The sequence below is a fragment of the Catharus ustulatus genome, chromosome 1 (assembly GCF_009819885.2).
Source record: "Catharus ustulatus isolate bCatUst1 chromosome 1, bCatUst1.pri.v2, whole genome shotgun sequence".
NCBI lineage: Eukaryota > Metazoa > Chordata > Aves > Passeriformes > Turdidae > Catharus > Catharus ustulatus.
In genome coordinates, this window is record NC_046221.1 from 5,125,082 (window position 1) to 5,146,840 (window position 21,759).

General features: G+C 41.6%; 1 protein-coding gene across 7 annotated transcripts in view; it reads left to right on the forward strand.

Moving 5' to 3' along the window:
- LOC116996559 (sodium channel protein type 5 subunit alpha-like) overlaps window positions 1-21,759 on the forward strand; it is a 207,716-nt gene that overhangs the window by 67,212 nt on the left and 118,745 nt on the right. For 6 of the 7 annotated variants that reach the window (XM_033060354.2, XM_033060362.2, XM_033060372.2 and 3 more), the window contains exon 8: window positions 11,161-11,224. In XM_033060354.2, the coding sequence (XP_032916245.1) occupies window positions 11,161-11,224 (64 nt within the window). Of the gene's footprint in view, window positions 1-11,160; window positions 11,225-20,670; window positions 20,760-21,759 lie in introns of those variants that run through there. The other variant, XM_033060406.2, reaches the window with a different exon arrangement.

The window sequence follows — 21,759 nt, forward strand, 5'->3', positions numbered from 1 at the left end:
GATTAAAGTGTAGGCAGACCAAATTAGATAAAAAGAGGAATATATTAAGAAACAGAATAATGTCAGTGTTTACTCTGAAGAAGAACTAGAGAAGAAAATTGGCCAACATGTTGAGATAGTAGAGTTCACTGGAAGGGAGCACAGACAATTACAAGAGCTCTTTGGAGATTTCAAAGCCAGTGTGGCTGAGTCATTTAGTTTGGAGCAAGAATACTAATCTGAAAAACCCAGAAAACAGAAACCTGAAGTACTGTCAGAGATCCATAATAGCACTTTATAGAAAAAGGGGAATGTAAAGAAATAAAAGAATGCAAACCACTGAAAACTAAAATTGGAGAAATTCTTAATTCTGTTCATCAGGAAACCAAACTAGAGAATTAAAATGGGGTGATGTGACAGTTCTGCTCTTCTTGACAAGCAAAAAATTGCTTTGGATTCTTTAAGAACATTTTATTATTTTAAAGGGCAGCAGGGAACCTCTGGAATGGCATCAGCCTCCTCCTGTGCCTTAAAACCATTTTTTGCATGAATGAAAAAACAAAAATCAGTAAAACCCCTCAGAAGGGTAATAGAGGGAAGAATTGCTTGATGCTGTAGAGAAAATAGTTGAGAGATTTAGTCATGAGGTGTGAAGAAAGATAAAAACTCAGTTTTGAGTCTTTCAAAACTCTTTTTAGTTTGAGATAACTGTATGCTGTGGGCACTTGCTGAAGGGGACATTTGGTTTTGTCTCTGGGACAGCCATCTGGGATGGCCTGGGATAGCTTCAGGTCTGCTTTTTTATTCAAAACTTGCTTCATATCTGGACAAAGTTCTGTAATCTTTCCTTATCTGCTTTCATCCTCCAGGCAGGGAACTTTTTTTCTCATCTGTCTTCTCTATTCTCTCATTTTGGTTTTATATACAGGGAAAAAACTCCATTTATAAACTTTGCATTATCCCTGGCTTAACCACAATTATGTGGTAGTTCTTGATTTTTTTGTAGATCCCTGAGGAAATAACCACCACAACCTCAGATTTCTGAAACTCCTTCCCTAAATTCCATGCTCAAAACCTGAAGGCACTTTCCTGATCTAGAAAAGTCTTTTATGTGTTCAAGAAAAGTAATTTTTCTATAAATCTTGTCAATCCTGCATTGCAAGGTTGCTAATGTTGAGAATTGTTGGGTTTTCCCCCCTGTCTGTTGTGAGATGATCACACACTAAATCCCATAAGGAATTCCTGCCTGTACACCCAACATTTTGCTTGTTCTTGCCATCACCTCAATGGCTTCTGCAGCTGGAGGAAGTTCCAGGTAACTTGGGAAGAAAGAGGCAAAATTATAAACACGGAGATTCTGTGAGAAAATTCAAGCTGGCTCCTATTCAGGTTCACTAAACACTGGAATACAAAGTCCTAGAACAAAAGTGTCAGCAAATATTTCTGATCAGACCGTCAAGAAGGGAAGTTTCTTGGCAATGTGATTAAAAGCTTAATTCTGTGAAAGAAACTTCTGCTAAGTTACTATGAGTGCCTCTGGTGTCTCAGTTTAATTACTGGGCACAGCAGACATGATGAGACAAATTTTTAGTCTTTCCTAAACTCACTGTAGAGAGTCAGGTCTAAAATCTGTCTTTTTCTGGGCACCTCTCTTTGGGAAGAACAAGAGAATTTTCACATTATTTTCACCCATTTAAAATGGCTCAAAATTTAAACAGCAACCTCTAAGAAGAAGGCTTGTCAGAAAAATTATTCCATTCTGGCTTTGTCTCCAATGAGTAATGCTTACCACTGCAAACCTAGAGGAGGGGAAAATGAAGATTAAGGGAGAAGGTTTCCCACTGTCCCCTGTACAACTTCTCTTTGAATGACTGGATTGTGGGATGAGGGACAGCTGAGCATCAGATAAAATCAGGCTAAAAAATTCTTCATGTCAAGTGCCAGTGGTAAAATTACAATCATTCATCTGGGAAAAGGGTGACTGCTGATAGGTAATTATTTTCCTACCTGCAGTTCTAGATTTGGTAAGAGATTGCGATCAATAAGCCCAAGGAGGATTATTTTTAGACATTAATAATAGCAAACCTGGAAGACTGGAGTTTTAGATGCAGCAGTGATTGCACATAAAAATGAAATAAAAGGGGGGGAAAAAGGTTGGAAATAATGATAGTTTGCATCCAAAGCATTATGAAAATTATGAGATGAATATATCAACATCAAAGTCGTTGGTTGGTTATCATTAGGAGAGTTAATAGTTCAGAAACACCAGCTGACTAAAAAAACTATAAACCTAATTTCAATGCTAGTAAAAATTGCTAGGAGAGCAGCTCCAAATAACAGTCTTGAAAGCCTGTCTTGGGTTGTGGTGTTTAAATTAAAGATGTATTTGATGAAGTGAAGCTTCATGAATGTGCGAGTTGGAACAGATTAAAAGCTGTAGGATGTCACACGTGTCACTGGCTTAGGGATGTACCAATGGGCTGAGTGTAGTTGATTCATGTGGCTGATGATTTTAGAATCTTTAATGTCATTTATGTATTCCATTATGAAAATGGATTATTGACTAGTTAGTAAGTAGAAATCTGAGTCCTTTTGTTGAACAGGGCTTAATGTAAGGGCTGAAAGCATAAGAAAAAATGCTTTAGAGAAGAACCTTAAAACTATAATTAAATTATAAAGTCACTTATGGAATGATAGACTTAAACCCCAGCATTTTCTTTTTCTTTAGACTAAATACCTTGTTTAAGACACTCTGAAAGAGTCTTGTTTTCAGAGTGTTCTATATATGTTTTCTCTCAAAATCAGAATCTTTTAAGGCAGGAAAGAACAACCCTGTAATTTCTGTTAGTCCTGTCCAAGAAATTGACATTAAAAAAATAACCCAAACAAAAACCAAACAAGTAAAATAAATTAATGTTCAAGCTTTATGAGCCTTTTAGTGGGAGGAAACAGCGACTATTTTTATAGCTTAAAAGAGGTATTTCAGGGTTTTTTTTTTTTTTTTTTCTCTTCTAGAGTAGTTTCTGGCATTCATTTCATGGCAGTGATTTTTCTCTTCTTCTGGAGTCAAATTGTGTGGTTAGCAGTGATCTGAGGAGAAAACCAAAACAACTTTTAAAAGAAATAATCCAGATCAAGACGATTATAATATTTTTTGTCACCTCCAGTTAGACCTGGAAGACTTAGGGTTGCTTCAGGTTCTGTATTTGGAAAGATGTATAGAGCATGTGAAATTTTGGGATCCCCATGCAAATCTTTTTGGGCACTTGAGAAGGGATCAGAGACTTGTGTGAGCAGATGCTGAGGCACAGATCTGTGAGGATATAGAAATGTATGTCTGCATGTAGATGAGGCTGTGGGTATCTTCCCTAAGCTCTGTGCCCAATTGTTATCTCTGCCTGATGAAATCATTTTTGTTTCCAGAACCATTGAAATGGAGCTCTGTGAACAGATATTCTGAATCTATATGGGAACTGTAGAGAAAAGAATTTTGTCCAAGTCAGATAATCAATGTAGAGAGTTTGGGGAGAGCTGAAGTGTTTGAGGCATTGTCTGAGGTGGTAATAGAAGACAGAGAGTGTTTGATGAATAATTACAGAGGCGGGAGGAAAGAGAGAAGCAATAAATCAAGTTGGGACTGGAATAGGTGTTTTATTATGTATGGTTGTATATGAACCAGTGATTAAAACAAGGAACCTCTCTGGGCTTTCAGCTGGTGCTTGTCAGCATGGAATCTATTGACATGACTCTACTTTAACTGTAAATATTGTGGCTTTGTTCAAGTGCTGTGGGTCTTTTGATAAATAGCTTCATCAATGCTCAAAACTTAGTGCTCTGATGTGTTATTAACATGGGTATTGTACCTGTGCACTTTAATTTTTAAGCTAAATAGAAAAAGAAATCCCCATCAGAAGTGCAAGGATCAGCAAAACATGGGAATTTATAATGCTGAATCCAACACAGTCTCTTCCTGACCATCTAGTAAAATTATTTTCAGCCTTGTGGTGAAAGATGGAGTTCTTATATTGTATACATTTGAAATATTTTGTGAAACAGGAGGATTTCTTCCTCAGTTCCACCTTTTGTTCTCATCACTGCTCATAGAAAAGAGAGCTCTACTTGAGGGAAGATCAGACAAAACATTTTCAGTTTTCCTGCATCTTCAAATTGTCCACAAAGTACAGAATTAAAACACCACCTGGCTTGAATAGTGATGTGTATTTAAAAGGACTTTCTATGTGCCCATTAAGGCCAGTCCATGGGCTGCTGCATGCTCCAGGTTCACCAATAAAGGGCATGGCAAAGGCAAGAGGCATCTTCTGTTTTCCTTTTGAGCACTCAGCCCAGGTGCACCATGAGCAGAGAACAACTTGCATTGCTGCTTGCTCTTATTGCACTGGTTTTCAGGAATAAGTAAAGATATATTCTCTCCCGATAATTTTCATCAGTGCTGAATCCCCTCAAGTGTGGTAGAGATAAAATATGGGAATTCCCAGTTTCAATCTGGCTGTGGCATACGTAGAGCAGCATCTCTCTGTGGCACTGAGCAGCCCCATTTGCTCCAGAAAACGATTAGTGGAGCTCAAAGTATAGATATTTTTCTCATTTTCTATTAACAATAACTATAGTAACTCAGGATATCCTTATCTACACAGGCAACAAATCTTTCTTTGAATGTTTTGTCCACAGGGGCAGCCTGCAGCAGCAACTTCAGCAGTTCAAATGGGAAATATAGTGAAAAATATTTCCTTTATCTTTAGTTTTGAAAATTCTTCTTTTCTTTTCCCCCTTGCATTTTCTTAAGGCAAAAAACACTGTTATCACATTCTTGTCACTAGGAGCACACAAAGCTCCTTGTTCTCCTTTTCCAGAACACATGCTATTTTTCACTCTGATAGTCACCTTTTCTTCCTAGCATAAAAGATGCCTATTTTTTCAATTGCTGCTCTTAAATTTTCCCAGTCTTTCTCATTACCTTCCCAACACTTTCCAGAGTGGCAGGTACCCTACTGAAAGCATTGAAAGTCATCTTTGTTCTGGATCATTGAGTCATTTAGGTTGGACAAAAACTTTTAAGACCATCAAGACCAACCACTACCCCAGCACTGCCAAGTCCCCCAATAAACCCTGTCCCCAAGTGTCACATCCACACATCTTTGGAACACCTGCAGGGGTGGTGACTCCACCACCTCCCTGGGACCCTATTCCAAAGCCTGATAACCCTTCCCATGAGGAAATATTTCCTGATATCCAATCCAAACCTCCTCATGTGCAACTGGAGGTAATTTCTTCCAGTCCTGTCACCACTTGTTCCTTGGGAGAAGAGACCAGCCCTGGGCTGGCTGCACCCTCCTGTCAGGGAGCTGTAGAGAATAAAAAAGCCTTTCCTGCCCTCCAGGGGATCCACATCCCCACCCAGCTTGGTGTAATCTGCAAATTGACTGAGGTTGGCCCTGATCCCCTTGTCCATATCATTGGAAAAGTTATTGCACAGAACTGATAGAAACAAGCAGCTGTTCATCAGTTATTTCCTATATATTACTCCATCCTTGCCCTCCTGTATCTCAATATTACACTTTCCTCTGATCACAGCTTCATATTGCATAAAAATGTTGACTAAGAAACCCCACCAAAAAAAAAGAATCCATCTGTCTTACCTGAACTTATACAGGGAATTTAAGGACTGACAAGGTTATGAATAGGTGAGATTTTCTCTTTCTCTGCTTTACCTCACTTTCTGACAACTTAATATTCCACTTTGCATTTCTGTGCTCCTTTTTTTTAGTGGAGTAGATGTCACTAGTTCTCCTCATTCAGTCCATGCCTCAGACTTTATTCACCAGGAAAATACTGTGCATAGGAGATGCTGTTACCTCTCTGCTAACCCTCTCTTTCCCTTGTATTATAAATGTAACAAGGAAGTGCAGGTGTAGCCCTCTGTTAGCCCACAGAGATCCTACACAGTGACTTTCCATCTTAACCTATGTTTTCTGTCTCTCAGCCATTTTTTAAATCTAATTTATTTATTTTCTTCATCACAGTAAGTTGGGTTTTTTTCCACTTTTCCATCATCTGTCTGTAATCACAAATGCTTTCAACCTTTGTAGCAGCTTTTAATTATTTTGTGTGAAACATTTGAAAAAAAATTCCACAAACCACAAAACCTCTACAAAACTTGCAGAGAGCTCACTTCAGCATTTTGCTGCCTATTCATGTTGAGCATGTCTAAACAAGTGGGACTAAATATGCTTTTAGTTACATGCTATGCACACTACAGCCCGAAGAGTGGGGGTCTGAGTGACTGGTGAGGCACAGAGGCACAGAAGGAGGTTATCTGAAGATGTTTAAAAACCAGCATATGTTTTTATTGCCAGTCATTGTCTCCTGTCTTGTCTTCCTGGGGATGCCCCTGGGCTTGGCAAGGTCTTGACAGCATCTAAATCCTCCACTCTCCTCTAGTGCACACCTCCAAAAGCTCCTGATGTGCTTCTCCTCCTCTCCTGATGTGTTTTTTGTTCCTTCAGACCATGTGAGCAACACAAACCAGGTACTGTGGATCTCTGAGGCTTTCAAAGTCTCTTCCTGGTGCAAAGGAGACGTCTAGCTCAAGAGGCTTGATTGATATTTTTAGTGGCTTTTTCACAAAGGGGGAAAAAGCTGTACTGCCAAAATTGGAGACATTTTCTGTGCTGTGGCGACTGCTGAGCCTGGCAGGGAAATTCCTTCTCTGACTTGTCTGGAGAGTGGAGAGAAGCGCTAACAGGAGCCTACCAGAGATGCTCAAACTGAAGGAGACCACTTTTCTCTCACCACCTGGTTGTATGACTTTTCTACCACCTCCAGCCCTTCCATATCTCCTGCAGGACATTCATGCCCAGAATTCCAGACTGTGTTTACCACAAAGCCATGCAGCTGCCAACACTCTACATTAAGTTATCCCCTTGATCTCTGCTCCTTTTACCCACCCCAACCATCTTGGCCATAACTCCTCTTGTTCATTTTTGAACTGAGGTGTTGGAAATGTCCAAAAGGTTACAGGGTATGGAGGCAGCAGAGATCTGGGCTAGAAATGATTTCCCAGGGAAAAAGCAAGGAGAGGAGAGCACCCAAGAGCCTCTGAAGCTCAGCAGAAGGATTAGCAGCAGCAAATGCCAGGGGACAGCAAAGGAGTCCAGATCCCTGTCCAAAAAAGCCAGATCCCCTGTCATGGGCTGAGCAGCAGGAGACTAACTGATTATTATAATTATTTACAACCCCTTTTAGCCAGGAAGAACTTACCAGCAGTGCCTTTTTTTTCCCCCCCAAGCAATCTCCCCTAATAACACCCTTAATACAGCCTGTTCCATGGCTTTTGTGAGGCATGTTTTTCATCTCCAAACTCAATTTCATTTATTAGAGGCTTCGCCGTGTGTGACACAGTGTGCACACAGCAAGTGCAGCAAGGATTCGTTTTAATTATCGTGTATTACCAGGAGGCAAAGCGCGTTTGCGCCAGCGGGCGAAAGGGCAGGAGGGGGTGTTGTCTATTCCTCTCCACGCCACATAGCACAGCCCTAAGGAGATGGAGCTTTCTGAACTGCTCTTTAAATTTGGAATGGGGACGTTGGGTGGCTGTCAGTGCTCTGTGCCAGCCCCCAGCACAGGGAGAAAGTCTCCAAGCAGCGAGCGCCCGTGTGGCTGCAATAAATAGTCTGAGATAACAAACACCTCTCTGAAGTTTTTGTTAGAAAGTCAGCCAGAGGACTGTTCTCTGGGCAGTGACTAATGATATTTGAATGTTGCTCTTTATGCAAGTGTGATAACATATACGGTTGTTGTGGTGGTTTTATTTTTAATTGGAATTAATTTGTTGTAAGATGAGTCGAAATAACATTTCAGTAGGGCCTTCGAAGGAGGAGCAGAAACTGGAGGCAGAAACTGTGTTTTTTAAGCTGACTCCAACCTTTTCTAGTTTTCTGAATGAGAGAATTTTCTTTTCCTTCACACAAAAATGAGGAAGGTTTCTGCCCTGCAGTCTATGTACCCAACTGGCTTTCTGCTCATTTGTGTGGCAGAGGTGTGGAAAGCACAAGCTGGAGCATATTTTTAATTGGAATAATTTTTTTGGGGAGGGGAAGTTTGCTTTTCTTTTTTTCTTTTCCCTTTTAATTTGTCAACTGGAGACATTGTGAATGTTTACTCTGTTAGAATCACCTGGTGTGCGAGGGAGCAATGCAGAAACCTGGAATGTATTGAGAAATCAGGGAAATATAGAATGAAACAGAAAAATTATGAGGAACTGACTTTGGGAGGAAGATATTGCAAGAATGACATGGAAAATTTGTGGTTTTATCCACTTGCACATTGTGACTTTAGAATTATAACCAGTGTTATTTTCTTTGAGAAGTGTAGGAGGCAGAACATGGACTTGATGGAGACTTTGTTATTCAGACTATTTTTATTTTTTTAAATATAACCAGGTAGTTACCTTACTCTGGAAATTCCTGTAGAAAAATTCCTAAAAAACATCATGTACCCTATAACTGTGACAGCAACGTTTTAGTAAAGCTAGTAGGGAAAAAAAAAATAGCATTGCCTTTGTAAAGAATGGCATGTTGCATAAAGTTTATGTACACACACACCCAGGTTCTACAAATATCATGGTTTTAGCTTAATTCTACTTCAAAAATTAAAAATAAAACCCCAAAAGTAAACACCTAAAACAGAGGGTTTCAGTTTTATTTCCCATATTTGTTTTTCTATTTTTCCCCCACTCACAAGCCGAAATTTTGCATTGAAAAACAAAACAAAAATTAATTGCGACCTCCCAGGGCAATGAAAAATCATTGTGTTTTCAGGTGGCATTGCTGAGTTTGAGAGTTTTCAGAGTGAAAATCTTGCTCTGCATGAAAAAAGAGTTCCTAGAGCTCTGCCCACGTTAGAGTTAAGCGATGGGAAGCTGAACCTGTGGGTTAATGTGGCACCAAGGTTGTTCATTCTTCAAAGCACGAGGGACGCCTGCTTGCTTCTTCTCTCTGATTGCCCAGCAGGCTTGATTGAAATCCAAACCAACAGGCTTTGAGGGAAAGATTGATTGTTGTGCACATTTTTGATAACACAGCAATTTGTCTCCTTGGGTATAAAGCTCTAATCCCCCTTTCATTTATCAGTGGGGAATCGGAGCTTGCCTCTTCCTCAGCCCGAGGTTTGTCACGGTGGCAGTGGCGCTGCCTTGCACAGAGCCCATGGTGAAATGTGCCCTCCCAGCAGCACCTACACACCAAATCTTCAGCCTGCATTTCATGGTGCTCTTTGGCACCTGTCTTGCTGCTTGTTTTAGAAATATAAATGCTCAAGTCAACAGCAGAAAACAGAATTGTGTCTGTTCTGGAGATTTCAGATTTCTTGTTTGCACACAGAGAATTCTTGTCCTCCTTAATCCTGTGCTCAGACTCCGTTCTATCTTCTGGTTTGGCTGACCAGGAGATGTTGTTTTGGTTTGCAACCAACACTGTGCTCCAGAATTTCAATGGAACCTGAAATCCTAGAATGGTTGGTGTTGGATAGGACATTAAAGACCATCTAGCCCAGAGAGGAAGTGGTCTGGTGTCTTTGTGTCACTGACTCTGTGTATCCCAAATAAGGTGCCACCTGTCCTGAGCAAAGCACAAGTGCTTGCCCAGCAGAACTGGAGGGTGGAAGGTGATGCAGATGTGGCATCTTTCCCTGTTCTGTGGTGATGGATCCCAATCCTCAACCACGCTCAGTCCCGAGTGTTGCTGCCACACAAGGTGTTTCTGTGACCAGAGAGAGTGGAAAAGCATCCAACCTGAGCAGGATGTGTGCTCTGATAACTTGTGAACACCATCACGTGCCCCTGTAACCACCAGCCCCTGGGCAGTAATTCCCTCTTGGCATGCAGCAGAGCAGGGCTTTTCCACCGCTCGCAGCTTACTGAGAAAGCCACAACACATCTGTTCCGTGGCTGAGCCATGGAGCATTCTCTGCATAGCCCGCCTGGATAAGCTGTCACTCTTGATTTTTAAAATATTTCACAACAGAGGGCTGGCCTGGAATGGAGAACCTCATGTGAGCAGCACCTGCAGAGGCCCCTCTGCTCACAGAGCCTTTCCAGGCAAGGCTACCACCATCATGGCTTGGCCAAGAGGGCATCACGTCCTCTCTGCTGCAGCAAAGCACACCACATCATTTACCCTTCCTCAGTGAGCTGCACACCTCTGCTTTGCATTTTTTATGTTTCTAGAGCAATGATTTTGTCTGTTCTTCCCTGCCACCACCCAGATTTTAGAGATGCTCCTTAGAACAACTTTTCTTCACATTCCCTTCGGAACACTGATTTTACTTATCCTTTTGAGAAGAAATTGGCCTGCTGTTCTGTTACTCTGCATGTTTGACTTGGTTGGCTGGGGAGAGAAGAAGAAGTGTGTTTGCAAAGTCTCTCATTAGCCTGGAGATGCTAATATCCTTAAGCCTTATTGATAGTCAACCTGGGAATGATCCACAGCACTTAAATTTAGCTTGCTCTTCTGAGGCTCCCTTGAGAAGTGTCTGTCTCTCTCCATTGCTGTTACAGATGACTACAGTGATAAATATTTGTCTTTGTGAACACTTCCTTGTTTGTTTGATCTTTAACAGGGTGCATTTTTGTTTCTTTGGCTTTATACTGTGTGTTTTCTATGCTGAGCAGAATCCACCAGACTGAGGGAGTGGGCTGCTTTGTTAGTGTTATTACATTCTGAGTTATAGCTGGTTACGTTTTTAACCTATGAGTCAGTAATTTCTGCCACAAACTTCAATTAATATGTGTCTCATCAGTGTAGAGACTAAAAGTTGCAGGATAGCATATGGTTTGCTTTCATTAAATCTACAGAATTTAGTAACAATGTTCTTGGTTTGAGCAGAGGGCCAGGTCTGGATAAAATTTCCTGAAAACATTGCCCATGGCCCATTGTCACCTTATTCAGCTGGTCAGATCCAGAATACAAACAGCAAGTGCTTACAGAGATTTGAAAGACTATATTTATTTTTCCAATTAATAGAAGTTAAAATTAGCAAAACAAAGCAAAAGCGTGCCATTCATCTCTCAGTTGCTGTTCCAATTGAATATGCTGGTTGGTGGATGATATTTTTGAATTCCTAGAATGGGTTTATTGAAAAGCCATTTCTCTATTTCTGTTGCAGTGAACTATTTCATTAAAAATGGTACAGAAGATGTGTTACTGTGCGGCAACAGTAGTGATGCTGGGTAAGTACTTTCAAAATATCTTCAATTCTGGTCTGGTTTTGTTGCCTTTATTATTATTATTATTATTATTACTACTATTACTACATTTTTCCTCTAGTTCTGTCCACTTTTCACCAGCATGAAGTAGATATTTCAACTTCCTTGTGCATAGGCATAATAGTAGAGAGGATAATGACAATATTGTGCATAGTGACACAATTTTCTCAACTGCAGGGAGGAGAAGTTTCTATGTGTCGCTTATTCAGGTTTAAAATCTTTAGGGGCCTTATTACAGTTCTTTTTCAATGCATTTGAATTTCTCAGTAAAAAAAAAATATAATGAAAACTAAGTAAGATTTTGGCTGAGTGGAGAGTATTTTAATGGAAATGAAACAGGAATGGAAACAGAACACCTGGAGGGATTTAAACTGATGATGAATTCCTGGCTTTTGCAAAGGAAGATAAACAAATCAACAAATGTCCCCAAAATAGCATGTTTTAGAAGTGGGAAGGTACTCAGATTTGAATTGTGGTCTACATTTGCACCTGATTTGCTTGTAGACTACATGTATTTCATTTTCTCATGGTATAGACAGTGAAGAGATCTGGGGGTGTGCTAACATCCTCTGCATAAAGGATTTTATTCATATCCCTGCCATCCATAGATGCCAATGGTTCCTCCTGCTTCCCATCCCCAGGGTCCAAGTGCACTGTCAGAGCCTGTGATTTTATTTGACAGCTTCTCATGATCTTGATGGAAGTGGAAGAGTTCAGATAGGATGGAAATACATGGGGTCTTCTGTGATCAGAGGAAATAATAAGCTGTGAAAAGATTGCAGGCTGTTAGGAGTAGTAGGAAAAGGTGGAAAATACCTTGGAGTAGTGGGACAGAGGAGCTTTTGAACCAAATATGTGAGAGCTTTTGAACCAGGGAGGTGGGTGTCTTAGGCCAACAGAGGGGAGGAGGTGAGATATCTGCTTTATCTGCTTCCTGCTTCCGGAGGGAGATGCTCTGAGCTGGTACAACCAAATGTGGAAAACTGGGGAAAAAAAAAAAAAAAAAAAAAAAAAGGGGGGGGTTAATTTAGGAGGAATTTAATGAGAAAAAAAGGCATGTGTGTGTAGGGAGGCAGCAGGGAGAGGAAAGAAGATAAAATCTGAACTTGCTTGTGGACAAAAAGGCAAGAAAAGCCCTCAAGTCCCAGGCAGAGATGTTTCACTTTCTGCTGCCACTGCCTGTATCTGTATTGACATAAGACAAAGGGAAAGCTCAGTGTCAGCCTTCCCTCTGCAGGCCTGGTGTGCCTGATCTGTGTTGCCAGCCTGAGTTAGACTCTCAGATCCTTGGGCAGAGGGCCATGCTTTCCCCTTTGTTTGTTCCTCGGGAGGTACAATGTCAGCATCCATTAATTAGGGCCTTTGTTGATTGTAATACATTGTGTTTATCCAGGCTCAGGCAGAACTCCAAGACTATTGGGATGTTTCCCGGGAATCCCAGGATTTGGCAACCTCCATTGTGCTGGTGAACCTCAGCCTTTGCAAACCAATAGGCAATAGCATTGGGAAAAACAAGTGCTCTGCACAGAAACAATATTTTGTGTGCCATGGAATAGTCATTGTTCTCACTGATGACCTGAGCCCTGGTGGGAGAAAGCTGCTGCTCATGGGCAATGCTGAAAGAGCTGATTGCTGCTGCTTTGGAATAGTTCAACTGGTGGGAAACTAAATTCCAATCCAATATCCATGGGGTATTTGTATATTGGCAGCCTGTGTGGATTTAAGGGTTAGTTTCTAGCAAGGGAAAATGAGCAAACCCACCCTCTTTCCTTCCCATGAAAGTTAATAAATTGCAAAAAGCTGTGATTGGAGAAAACCTCTGGTGGAGTTGCTGTGCCCACGAGAGAGTTACAGCCTGCAACAACCAGGGGAGAACGTGCAGCTCTTGAGTATAAGAGGATGAAAATGACACCTTCAAACTGAGTGTTCTTGTACTTGTTTTGATATCAAAACATCAAAACTGTCAGTGCTCGTGACATCAAGGGAAACCAACTTCTCCTTCATGCCTCGGTTCTTTCCTCTTCAACCTTTTGCTGTTTTAGTTAAGTGTTTAATACCACTGGGTAAAGTTTAAATGCCTAAAAATGGGTAATAAATATTCCTAGTTACACTGTTTTTTTAGCTCAGGAGTAGCAAGTGCTGTCTCATCTGCTGCACATTGCACAGAGCTGCTGCCAGTCATCCACTGCCATTGTTTAAAGACATGAGGATAATTAGAAAGATGATCCTCATGCCCCAGGGGATGTGCAAAGTCGTGTGTTCCCACCTGTTGGGACAGGGAGAGCATCATGTACAGGCTGACCTATCTAACAAGTGGCTTTGTTTTCTCTCACCCTTGCCAAGAGCAAGAATGTTCAACAGAAAACCAAAATCTGCATGCTTGGGACATTCTGGGGCAGGCTGCACCACGGGAGCAAGGGAGGGGATGCATGAGGTTGTGGTTCCCTCATTTATTAGTAATGAAATTCATGACAAGTGAGGACTCTTGAATTGGTAAGGCCATGTCTGAGTGCTCATAGCATGTGTGGAATGTGCTTTTGCTCACAGTTTGAATTCATCAGGCTCTGGGATGCACTGGGGACCCAAAGGAAATTCAGGGAAGGGCAGTGTCGTGTTCTCTCCTGGAAGGATTTGTTGTTAGAATGAGGGATATCTGTGTTGTGGCCAGGATATTAAATCTTGAGGTAATTGAAAAAGCCATTTCAGTGCATTTTTAAAAGCATGTTAATGACACTCTGAGGTTTGTCTGGTTGCTGTTATTATGGAATAGTTTAAAAAAAATCCAGATAAATCTGCTATGGCAATTGTTAGGTGATGAGACTCAAGTGGGCTAATGTAAGAGCGTGTAGTGATGGAGACTGCAACCTGAGCTGGAGTAGCAAGCCAAAATCAGCAGGGAAATGATCATCAGTGGATTCTATATCACAGACAATCTAATTATCTCCAAGGTGGGGGCTTTATTACATTACTAGGAGGGACTGTTTTCTGAACAAGCACCCAAGCTGCCAATAAAGCAGGAGGTAATGGATCTAGCTAATATTGATTCCAGTTCAGAAGGGATTTGAATAGATGTATGTCACTCAGCTGCAGAAAACATATCTCTAGTACTTGGCCTGGCAGAGGCAAGAAATAAATTCATTTATTTGCATTTTTAGATATGCTCAAGCAACCTCAAGAATGTACTTTAAAAACCATGGTGCAGAGACATGGCAGGAATGTCAGGGAGATGGCAAATGTCTTAGGTGCAAAGGGCTAATCTGTCTGTGGGGTTTCCCATGTGATGCCTCAGAAACCTTCTTCTTGATACCTGAAATTTGACTTTTCTTCATTTGATCAGATAGAAATATTTGTTGTTGTTTTTAATTTTGTTTACCCAACTGTATTTCCTCCCTTGATGTGCTGCAAGAACTTGTTTTGTGCTTGCAAGGAACAGAGTACAACAGAAACAAGAAGTAACTTTGGAGAAGAAAGAAAATCAAATGATTGTGATCAAAGATATTCTTTGGCTCAAAGTGACACGTGCTTGGTGTTTCACAGCTAAATCCACTGACAGAAAAATGCTTTGCTCTGTGTGTCACAGATTGGTCACACTGGGGGCCGTGATAATAGTAAGGCTCCTTTAACAAAAACAAACAAAAAAACAACAACAAAAAGAAGTAGTGCATTTGCAGTTGTTGATGTTTTTAGATGTGTTTGGAGGTTAAATTTAGTAGTTCTTTTTGGATGTAGCTGCCCTGGGATATACACAAATTGTTTCTCTTTGCAATTTCAGCATCTTCTATTTGATCTGTTTAAAATAAATGGAGAAAGCTGAGATAGTCTGATTTTAAAAAGAGATTACAAATTCTGTAAATTTGCTTTTCAATTTAATCCCCAGTATGTTGAGCACCTTGTTTCAGCCTCAAGGAAGGTGTAGGAAAGATCCAGTACAATGACCAAATACCTGGGAGACCTTGGGTGGGAGCAGAAGGGGGAAACTGCTGTTTCCTTAGTGAAATCAAGTCCTGGCATCAAGTGGAGCAGGATTTGTGAAAGCTGCAGAGCAGCAGGTGACAGCAGGCACCACCCCACACTTCCAATAAATAAATGAATAAATAAATAAATAAATAAATAAATAAATAAATAAATAAATAAATAAATTAACACACATCCTACATTTCTTTCCTCCTGGTCCCTTCAGATCCAATGAGGCATCCTGCTGGATTCCCAGTGTGGAACACATCCCTGCCAGGTCACACCAACCCTCCCACGCAATTCCAGCTTGTCCCTTCTTGGTGACATTGAACCATTCACTGTGGTGATGTGACCAGCACATCCCCTGCTTCCCCACTGAGTACAGACTTTTATGGGGGCTGCAGCAGCGTGGAATTATCTGTCTGTGAGAAAGGAACATTTCAGCTCCAAAGCATTTCCATTTTCATCCCAAGGTTTTTTTTTTCTGCTGTGCTTAGGCTGCTGTTTTTATTTCCCCTCCTGCCTGAAGGTTTGGCTGAGCAATAGAAACAGCAAGGAAATTTGTCCATTAGGAGAAAGAGACAAGATGCTGTCAATGTACAAAGTAAACAAACAGACACAAAAGAGAAACTTAAATTCTTTCCTTTCACTTTTTTATTTGAAATTACAGCAAGGAGCTGGCTTTTCAAAAAAGTGTGCTTGTTTTAAATCAGTTGTGCTCCCTTTGGATCTCAAGGTCAGACTGCTTAATTTTTTTTTTCCCTTACACATGATATGTCCTGTGTATTCAGCTCATGGGCAGGAATAGTCTACAAGATCATACTGACGAGGAAAGCACATTTGCATCATGTCTGTACTGATATTACCAAAAAAGACTAGTGAACAGGAAGGAAAATCAGCCAGTAAATCTACTTCAGCAACAACAAGAAAGCACCTTTGGCAACTGCATCCTAGTAATTGTTGCTATAGAAACTTTAGCTACCTTTATTCTCACTGTGACCTTGATTTTTCTTGACAGGATACATTAAAATAATGTACACTGTGGGGCAAGATTCTCTGTGATTTGGTAAATTCTGTCACTGAGCTCATTGCATACAAGGGATGAAGGAATGACCATGTGTTGTAGCGTTCCTCAAAGTTTTTGTGTCAGTTCTAACTCTTTCTAAGGCATCATCAGAAAAAAAAAAAAAAAAAAAAAAAAAAAACCACAAGAAAAAAACAAACCAGCAACAAGCCCTTTTGTTTTCTTCTGTGTTGTGGCATTTTGCTAAGGTAATTAATACCCACATGTAAAATTGCATCAGAAGCCTGTTTTCCCAGTCTCCATGAGCACCAAAAGCAGTGTTTTTGTGGCAGGTTTTCCACAGCGCACTCCTTATAGCAATGCAGCACTTTGATCTCTCTGAGCTGTAGTAACATTCCTTTGCTTTTATGCATCCTCCACGCAGTGATTTGCAGCCCCTTGTAAAGGCTTATCACACCCCTGAAGGGTAGAGCAGAAACATGCTCCGTGCTGAGGAGGAGCGCTGCTATCGGGTGCCTCCACCAGTGCTGCTGCAGCTCTCACCCAGAACTTGGCAGGGCAGAGCCTGGAAAAATTTATGTGTGCCAGAACATGTCAAACAGCATCCAGCAACAGCCCCAGCTACACCAGGAGCTGGGGAGCTGCACCAGGGAAGGGTGCCCACAGTTGATTCTGATGTTCTGCTGCTGGCAATTAGGAGCACTGCAGCTCAAAGCTGCATCAACTTGTATCTGTGTTGTTATTATTGTTGTTGTTAATTGTTTTCTGGTCCTAGATCCAGACCATGTTGTGCTGGATGCTGGACAAATAGGGTGAGAAGAGCTCTCTTGGCTTGGAGGTTTGATATTTCAGAGGTGCAGTCAGTGGGGTGTGCACATAGACACTCCTGGGGAGCAACAACAATATCTGAAATTTGGCTTTTCTTCATTTAATCAGACAGAACTTTTTTGTGGCTCTTCATTTTGTTTATCCCTCTGCATTTTCCCCCTTGATGTGCTGCAAGAATTTGTTTTGTGCTTACAAGGAAGAGAGTACAATTAGAAACAAGAAGTAACTTTTGGAGAAGAGAGAAAATCATCAGTTCAGCAGAAAGCCCTGGCTGGAAGTCACGTCAGGAGTGCCCAGCTTTGCCAGGCAGGTCAGGGTCAGGCAGTGTTTAACCTGCTGCAGGAGTGGGTCCATTCCAGGAGTGAGCATTGCCCTCACCAAATGCAGCCTGGTGTGGCACAGCTGGGCTGACAGGTGGGAGAGGCTGTAGAGGCTGTTTGAGTGAACAAGGGGACACATTTTCCAAACGTGTCCTCTTCAAATGTCACCAAAGCAAGAGTATTTTGGAAAGAACTGTGTTGTTTGAACTACTAGAGCTAAAAATGTAATTACATCCCAGATTATCAAACAACACTGTGTTTCAAACCTTCAGGCTATGTAGCATGCCCTAAATGAATTTACCTAGATTCTGATGTAAATCACATAAGCTTTTCCACTTACTCTGAGCTGGTTACAGTGACAGGAGAGTGAGGATGATCTGCTCATGGTGAGAAAGGCTCTGGCTTGAGTGTGTTAAACAAACAGTGTGATGCCTCCAAAGTGCTTCAGGGGCCATGGGCATGCCTTGAGGAATTATACAGGTTTAGGAACAATAATGAGTCCCCATTCCTAGGGATCAGCGATGTGTTTGGAAGATCATGTCTCTGGTCAAACAGCAGCAGTAGGGATTAAATCCAAATCCACTCAATTCTTAAGGAGGGGTAATATTACCTCTCAGTCAAAGCTGTAATAAGCTCATCAGCCACATGAGAGAAGCAGACTTACTAGAGGCTACAGCCTTCATTAGGCAGTAATCTACTGTTATGTTTATGATGATAAATTACTGCCCTACATTTTGTTTGGTGGGTCAGACAGAAGCTCCAACACAAGTCTGGCCCCTGGATTGAGCCAGAAGAAATGAGAGCTTGCTTGCCTGGCTGCAGAAGGAGCCTGGACAGGGCAGGGAGCAGGAGAGGGAGTTGTTCCCTTCTCTGCTGTGATGTCAAGGGCTGAACTCACAGCTTTTCCATCTGCCTGAGCAAGCAACCAGAGGGGGAGGCTGAAACTTTTCCTGCATACAAGTCAGCAGCATGCACAGGTCAGTGGGTGCTCTGAGCCTGTGAGCAAGTCTGCTCAGGGACACCTCCTCTTTTCTCCTCCAGTTCCAGCTCTTGGTTGATATTGCTCTTTATTCTGAGCATTTCTTTTCTTTGTCATCATCGTATTTTTTGTTGGGTTGGTTTTTTTGGGGTTTTTTTTTGGGTTTTTTTTTTAATTTTCTTTTCCCTGCAGCATATGGTTCAATTTGCTTGCACTCCTGTCATTTCAGACCATTGGCACCCCTTCCCTTGCTTTTAAAAATGTCCTTCAAATTCTCTCTGTCTATTTGGATGCTCAGAGTGAGAGCTGCTGGGGGCTGCTGGTCAGACCTACCCAAGACAAAGCATGCCACTGCAAAGTCAGGTTTTGGCTTTTGGATGGTAATTAGTGGGGAATTGTAAGTCAGACACTCTGTGATTAGTCTTTAATATTACAAAACAAAAAAAACAGCAGGGAAAGGAGCAAAACCTGTGACTTTCAGGCACATCAAGCACACACAGTGACATCAATGGCTTTGGCTGAAGTGCTGCTGGCTTTTGGCCCCTTTCTCCTACACGCCCAGTTACCCTTACAACATTCATTTTTTCAAATATTTTCCTGTTTCAGAATGGGTAGTTTCATTTTTCTGGGTAACAGACAGTGTTGGAGTGAAAGGATCTTTGTTCCCCACAGTATGATCTTCTATGTGACTGCTCCCTCAGAGTCAAGGGAAAGGAGAAAATACAGAAAGTAGAGGGAAAAATACTCGGGTCTGTGGTCTAAAGGAAATCTAAGCCTCTCTTTTGAGGTCTGTGGGCTTTAGCAGGATGAGGCAGGTTGAGGAAGACTCTGCTGTGCACATCAGCATGGGCATTGTCTGTCCTTCAAAGGCTGCCAGGCTTTCAAACCCCACCTTGGGGGTTCCATTTCTGACCACCAGGGTGATTTCCATTCCCCAGGAATGAGCAGTGTGTCAAAAACATCAGCTATAAACATTTCAGCTTGATTTCTACATTCTTAGGCTTAAGGTGTGACCTAAGCAGAAACACTCAGAGACCCTTACCAAAATAGGAGTTTGGTTTTTTAATTTTTTTCTGTGTCTGTGGTACGTGCTTCTGTAGTGCCAGAGTGTCCCTTTGTAACCTAAACCCAAGGAAAGTGCAGCCTTCACCTCACTGACGTCATTGATGTTGACTCCTGGTAGCCCTCCCTGTATTTCAGGATCTGGATGTTACAATCCAGTGCATGGATGTTTTACAAATCTTCTTTTATTGTCCATCCCTACTGGCCACTGTAGCCTGGATCAGCAAGGTTGCTTGGCTTGCCTAGATTAAACTCTTGAGACAGAGCATTTTGTAATTATGCCCCTCAGCTACAGCTCTCTGCCATTCCCACCCTGTGTTATTTAAACCAAAGTTGTTTCTTATGTCCTTTAATTTCCTGTACCAATGCCAGCTTGCTGTGGTGATTACAGCCTGATGGATAGGTAGGTAGGCTGCTGCTTTTAACTTTTCTGAATCAATGACACTAATTTTATTGTGATCAATTGAACAGCATCCTGTGACACTCCTGTGGAGGATGGTATATTTATGTAGCTTGTTGTTGTTGCCCATCCCTGTGCATCAGAGGAGAGTGCAATCCTCTCAATTGCTTCCCTGAGGTAAAAGAAGACGAAGAATTTGCTAAAAAAATCCAAAGGGGGTAAGCTTAATGTCGTACATGGAGGAAGATTCAGTAAAATCTTGAGGCTCCTTTAAAAAATCCTCAGAGGAAATGGTGTCAGTTGCAGAATAATATTCTCATGTGAGAGCCTTGCACCTAAATTTCTGTGGTGTTTTTCTGGGAAGCAGCATTTTGTTTTCCTCTCAGTGTTTTTAACACGTTCCCATACCCTGTGGGTTATCTCTCTGCTGGCCATGAAAGAGGGTGAGCAGGAATAAGGAGTTGACAAGTAGGAAATTCTGTCTCAAGGGTCTGGTTGCCATAAGAAGGGTGTAAGCTAACATTAACAACATTTTTGGGCTGAGGTTCATGCTTTTCATGCTGCAACACCTCGTTTGAATGCTCTCAAAGCTGAACAAAATATTAGAGAAGTGTGTTTTCCAGGTTTCAGCTGGGATGGAGTTAATTTTCTTCCTCGTGGCTGCTACAGTGCTGTGTTTTGGATTTAGGACCAGAATGATGTTGGTAACACACTGATGTTTTCAGTTGTTGCTAAGAAGTGAAAGACATCTCAGATTCTCATGCTCTGCCAGTGAGGAGGCTGGGGGGGGCACAAGGAGCCTGCAGGGGACACAGCCAGGACAGCTGACCCCAGCTGGCCAGAGGGATATTCCAGACCTTGTACTCAGTGTATAAAATGGGGGAAAGCTGGCTGGGGAACACTGCTTGGGAACTGGGCAGCGTCAGCAAGAGGTGAGCAATAGCACTGAGCAGCTCTGGTAGAGTTTAATTCTTTTATTATTGCAATTATTCATAATATTATTATTTTCTTCCTTTTCTGCCCAATTAAACTGTCTTTATCTCCACACATGAGATTTCTCACTCATCCAGTTCTGTGCCCCATCCCACTGGGGCTGGGGTGAGTGAGCAGCTCTGTGGGGTTTGGCTGCCAGCAGGGGTTAAACCATTCACTGTGGAGTCAGACAGTGGGAAATGACCCATAAGGACAGAATGAAACAGAAAAAAATTGTATTTTATCTGTGTAATACTAATTGTATTACAAACAGAAATTTCCTCTCAGGTACCACTGCTCACTTTTGCTGTCAGAGGGGCAGCATCTCCATGTCCTACAGATTTCCAAGCAAAGGGCTTTGATCACTTGCTTGAAAATTCTACTTCATCAAAAGTTTCCCTGGAAAGCAGCATTGGCATTGAACCTGAGTGACTTTTATCCTCTAATATGTGCCCAGAAATTCCTATGAAAATTCAACCCAATGCTCCTAATGTTCCCTTTCTCCCAGGCACTTTTTCAGAAGGGTGAAGAGATTAAGAGGAAATTCTCTCTACTAATTGAGATTCAGAGGAAAATCTCACTTTCTCAATAATTGACATTAATGGCAAAATTTCCATTTTGCCTAAGATTTTAAGCAACTTATTCTAGAAGAAGCTCCATTTCCAAATGATTGCCCTGCCCAGGCTGAAGTCCACCATTAAAGCAGAATTTATCTCAGCTGCATTGGGTTGTTTTGGCCATTAGTAATAATGTTAAAATAAGAACAGTGAGACCAGATCAATGGAGCCACTCAGGATTTCCCTTTAGTGAGAGATTAAGGACAGGACTCTGCACCTCTGGACACGATCACGAAGTTTCCAACCAAGCCCAGTGTGTGAGTGAAGTCATTTTCTCACGGCAGAAATAATCAGCCTTGCAGAAATGTTCATGTTTGGGGTAGACACGATGTCTTAGAGCCAG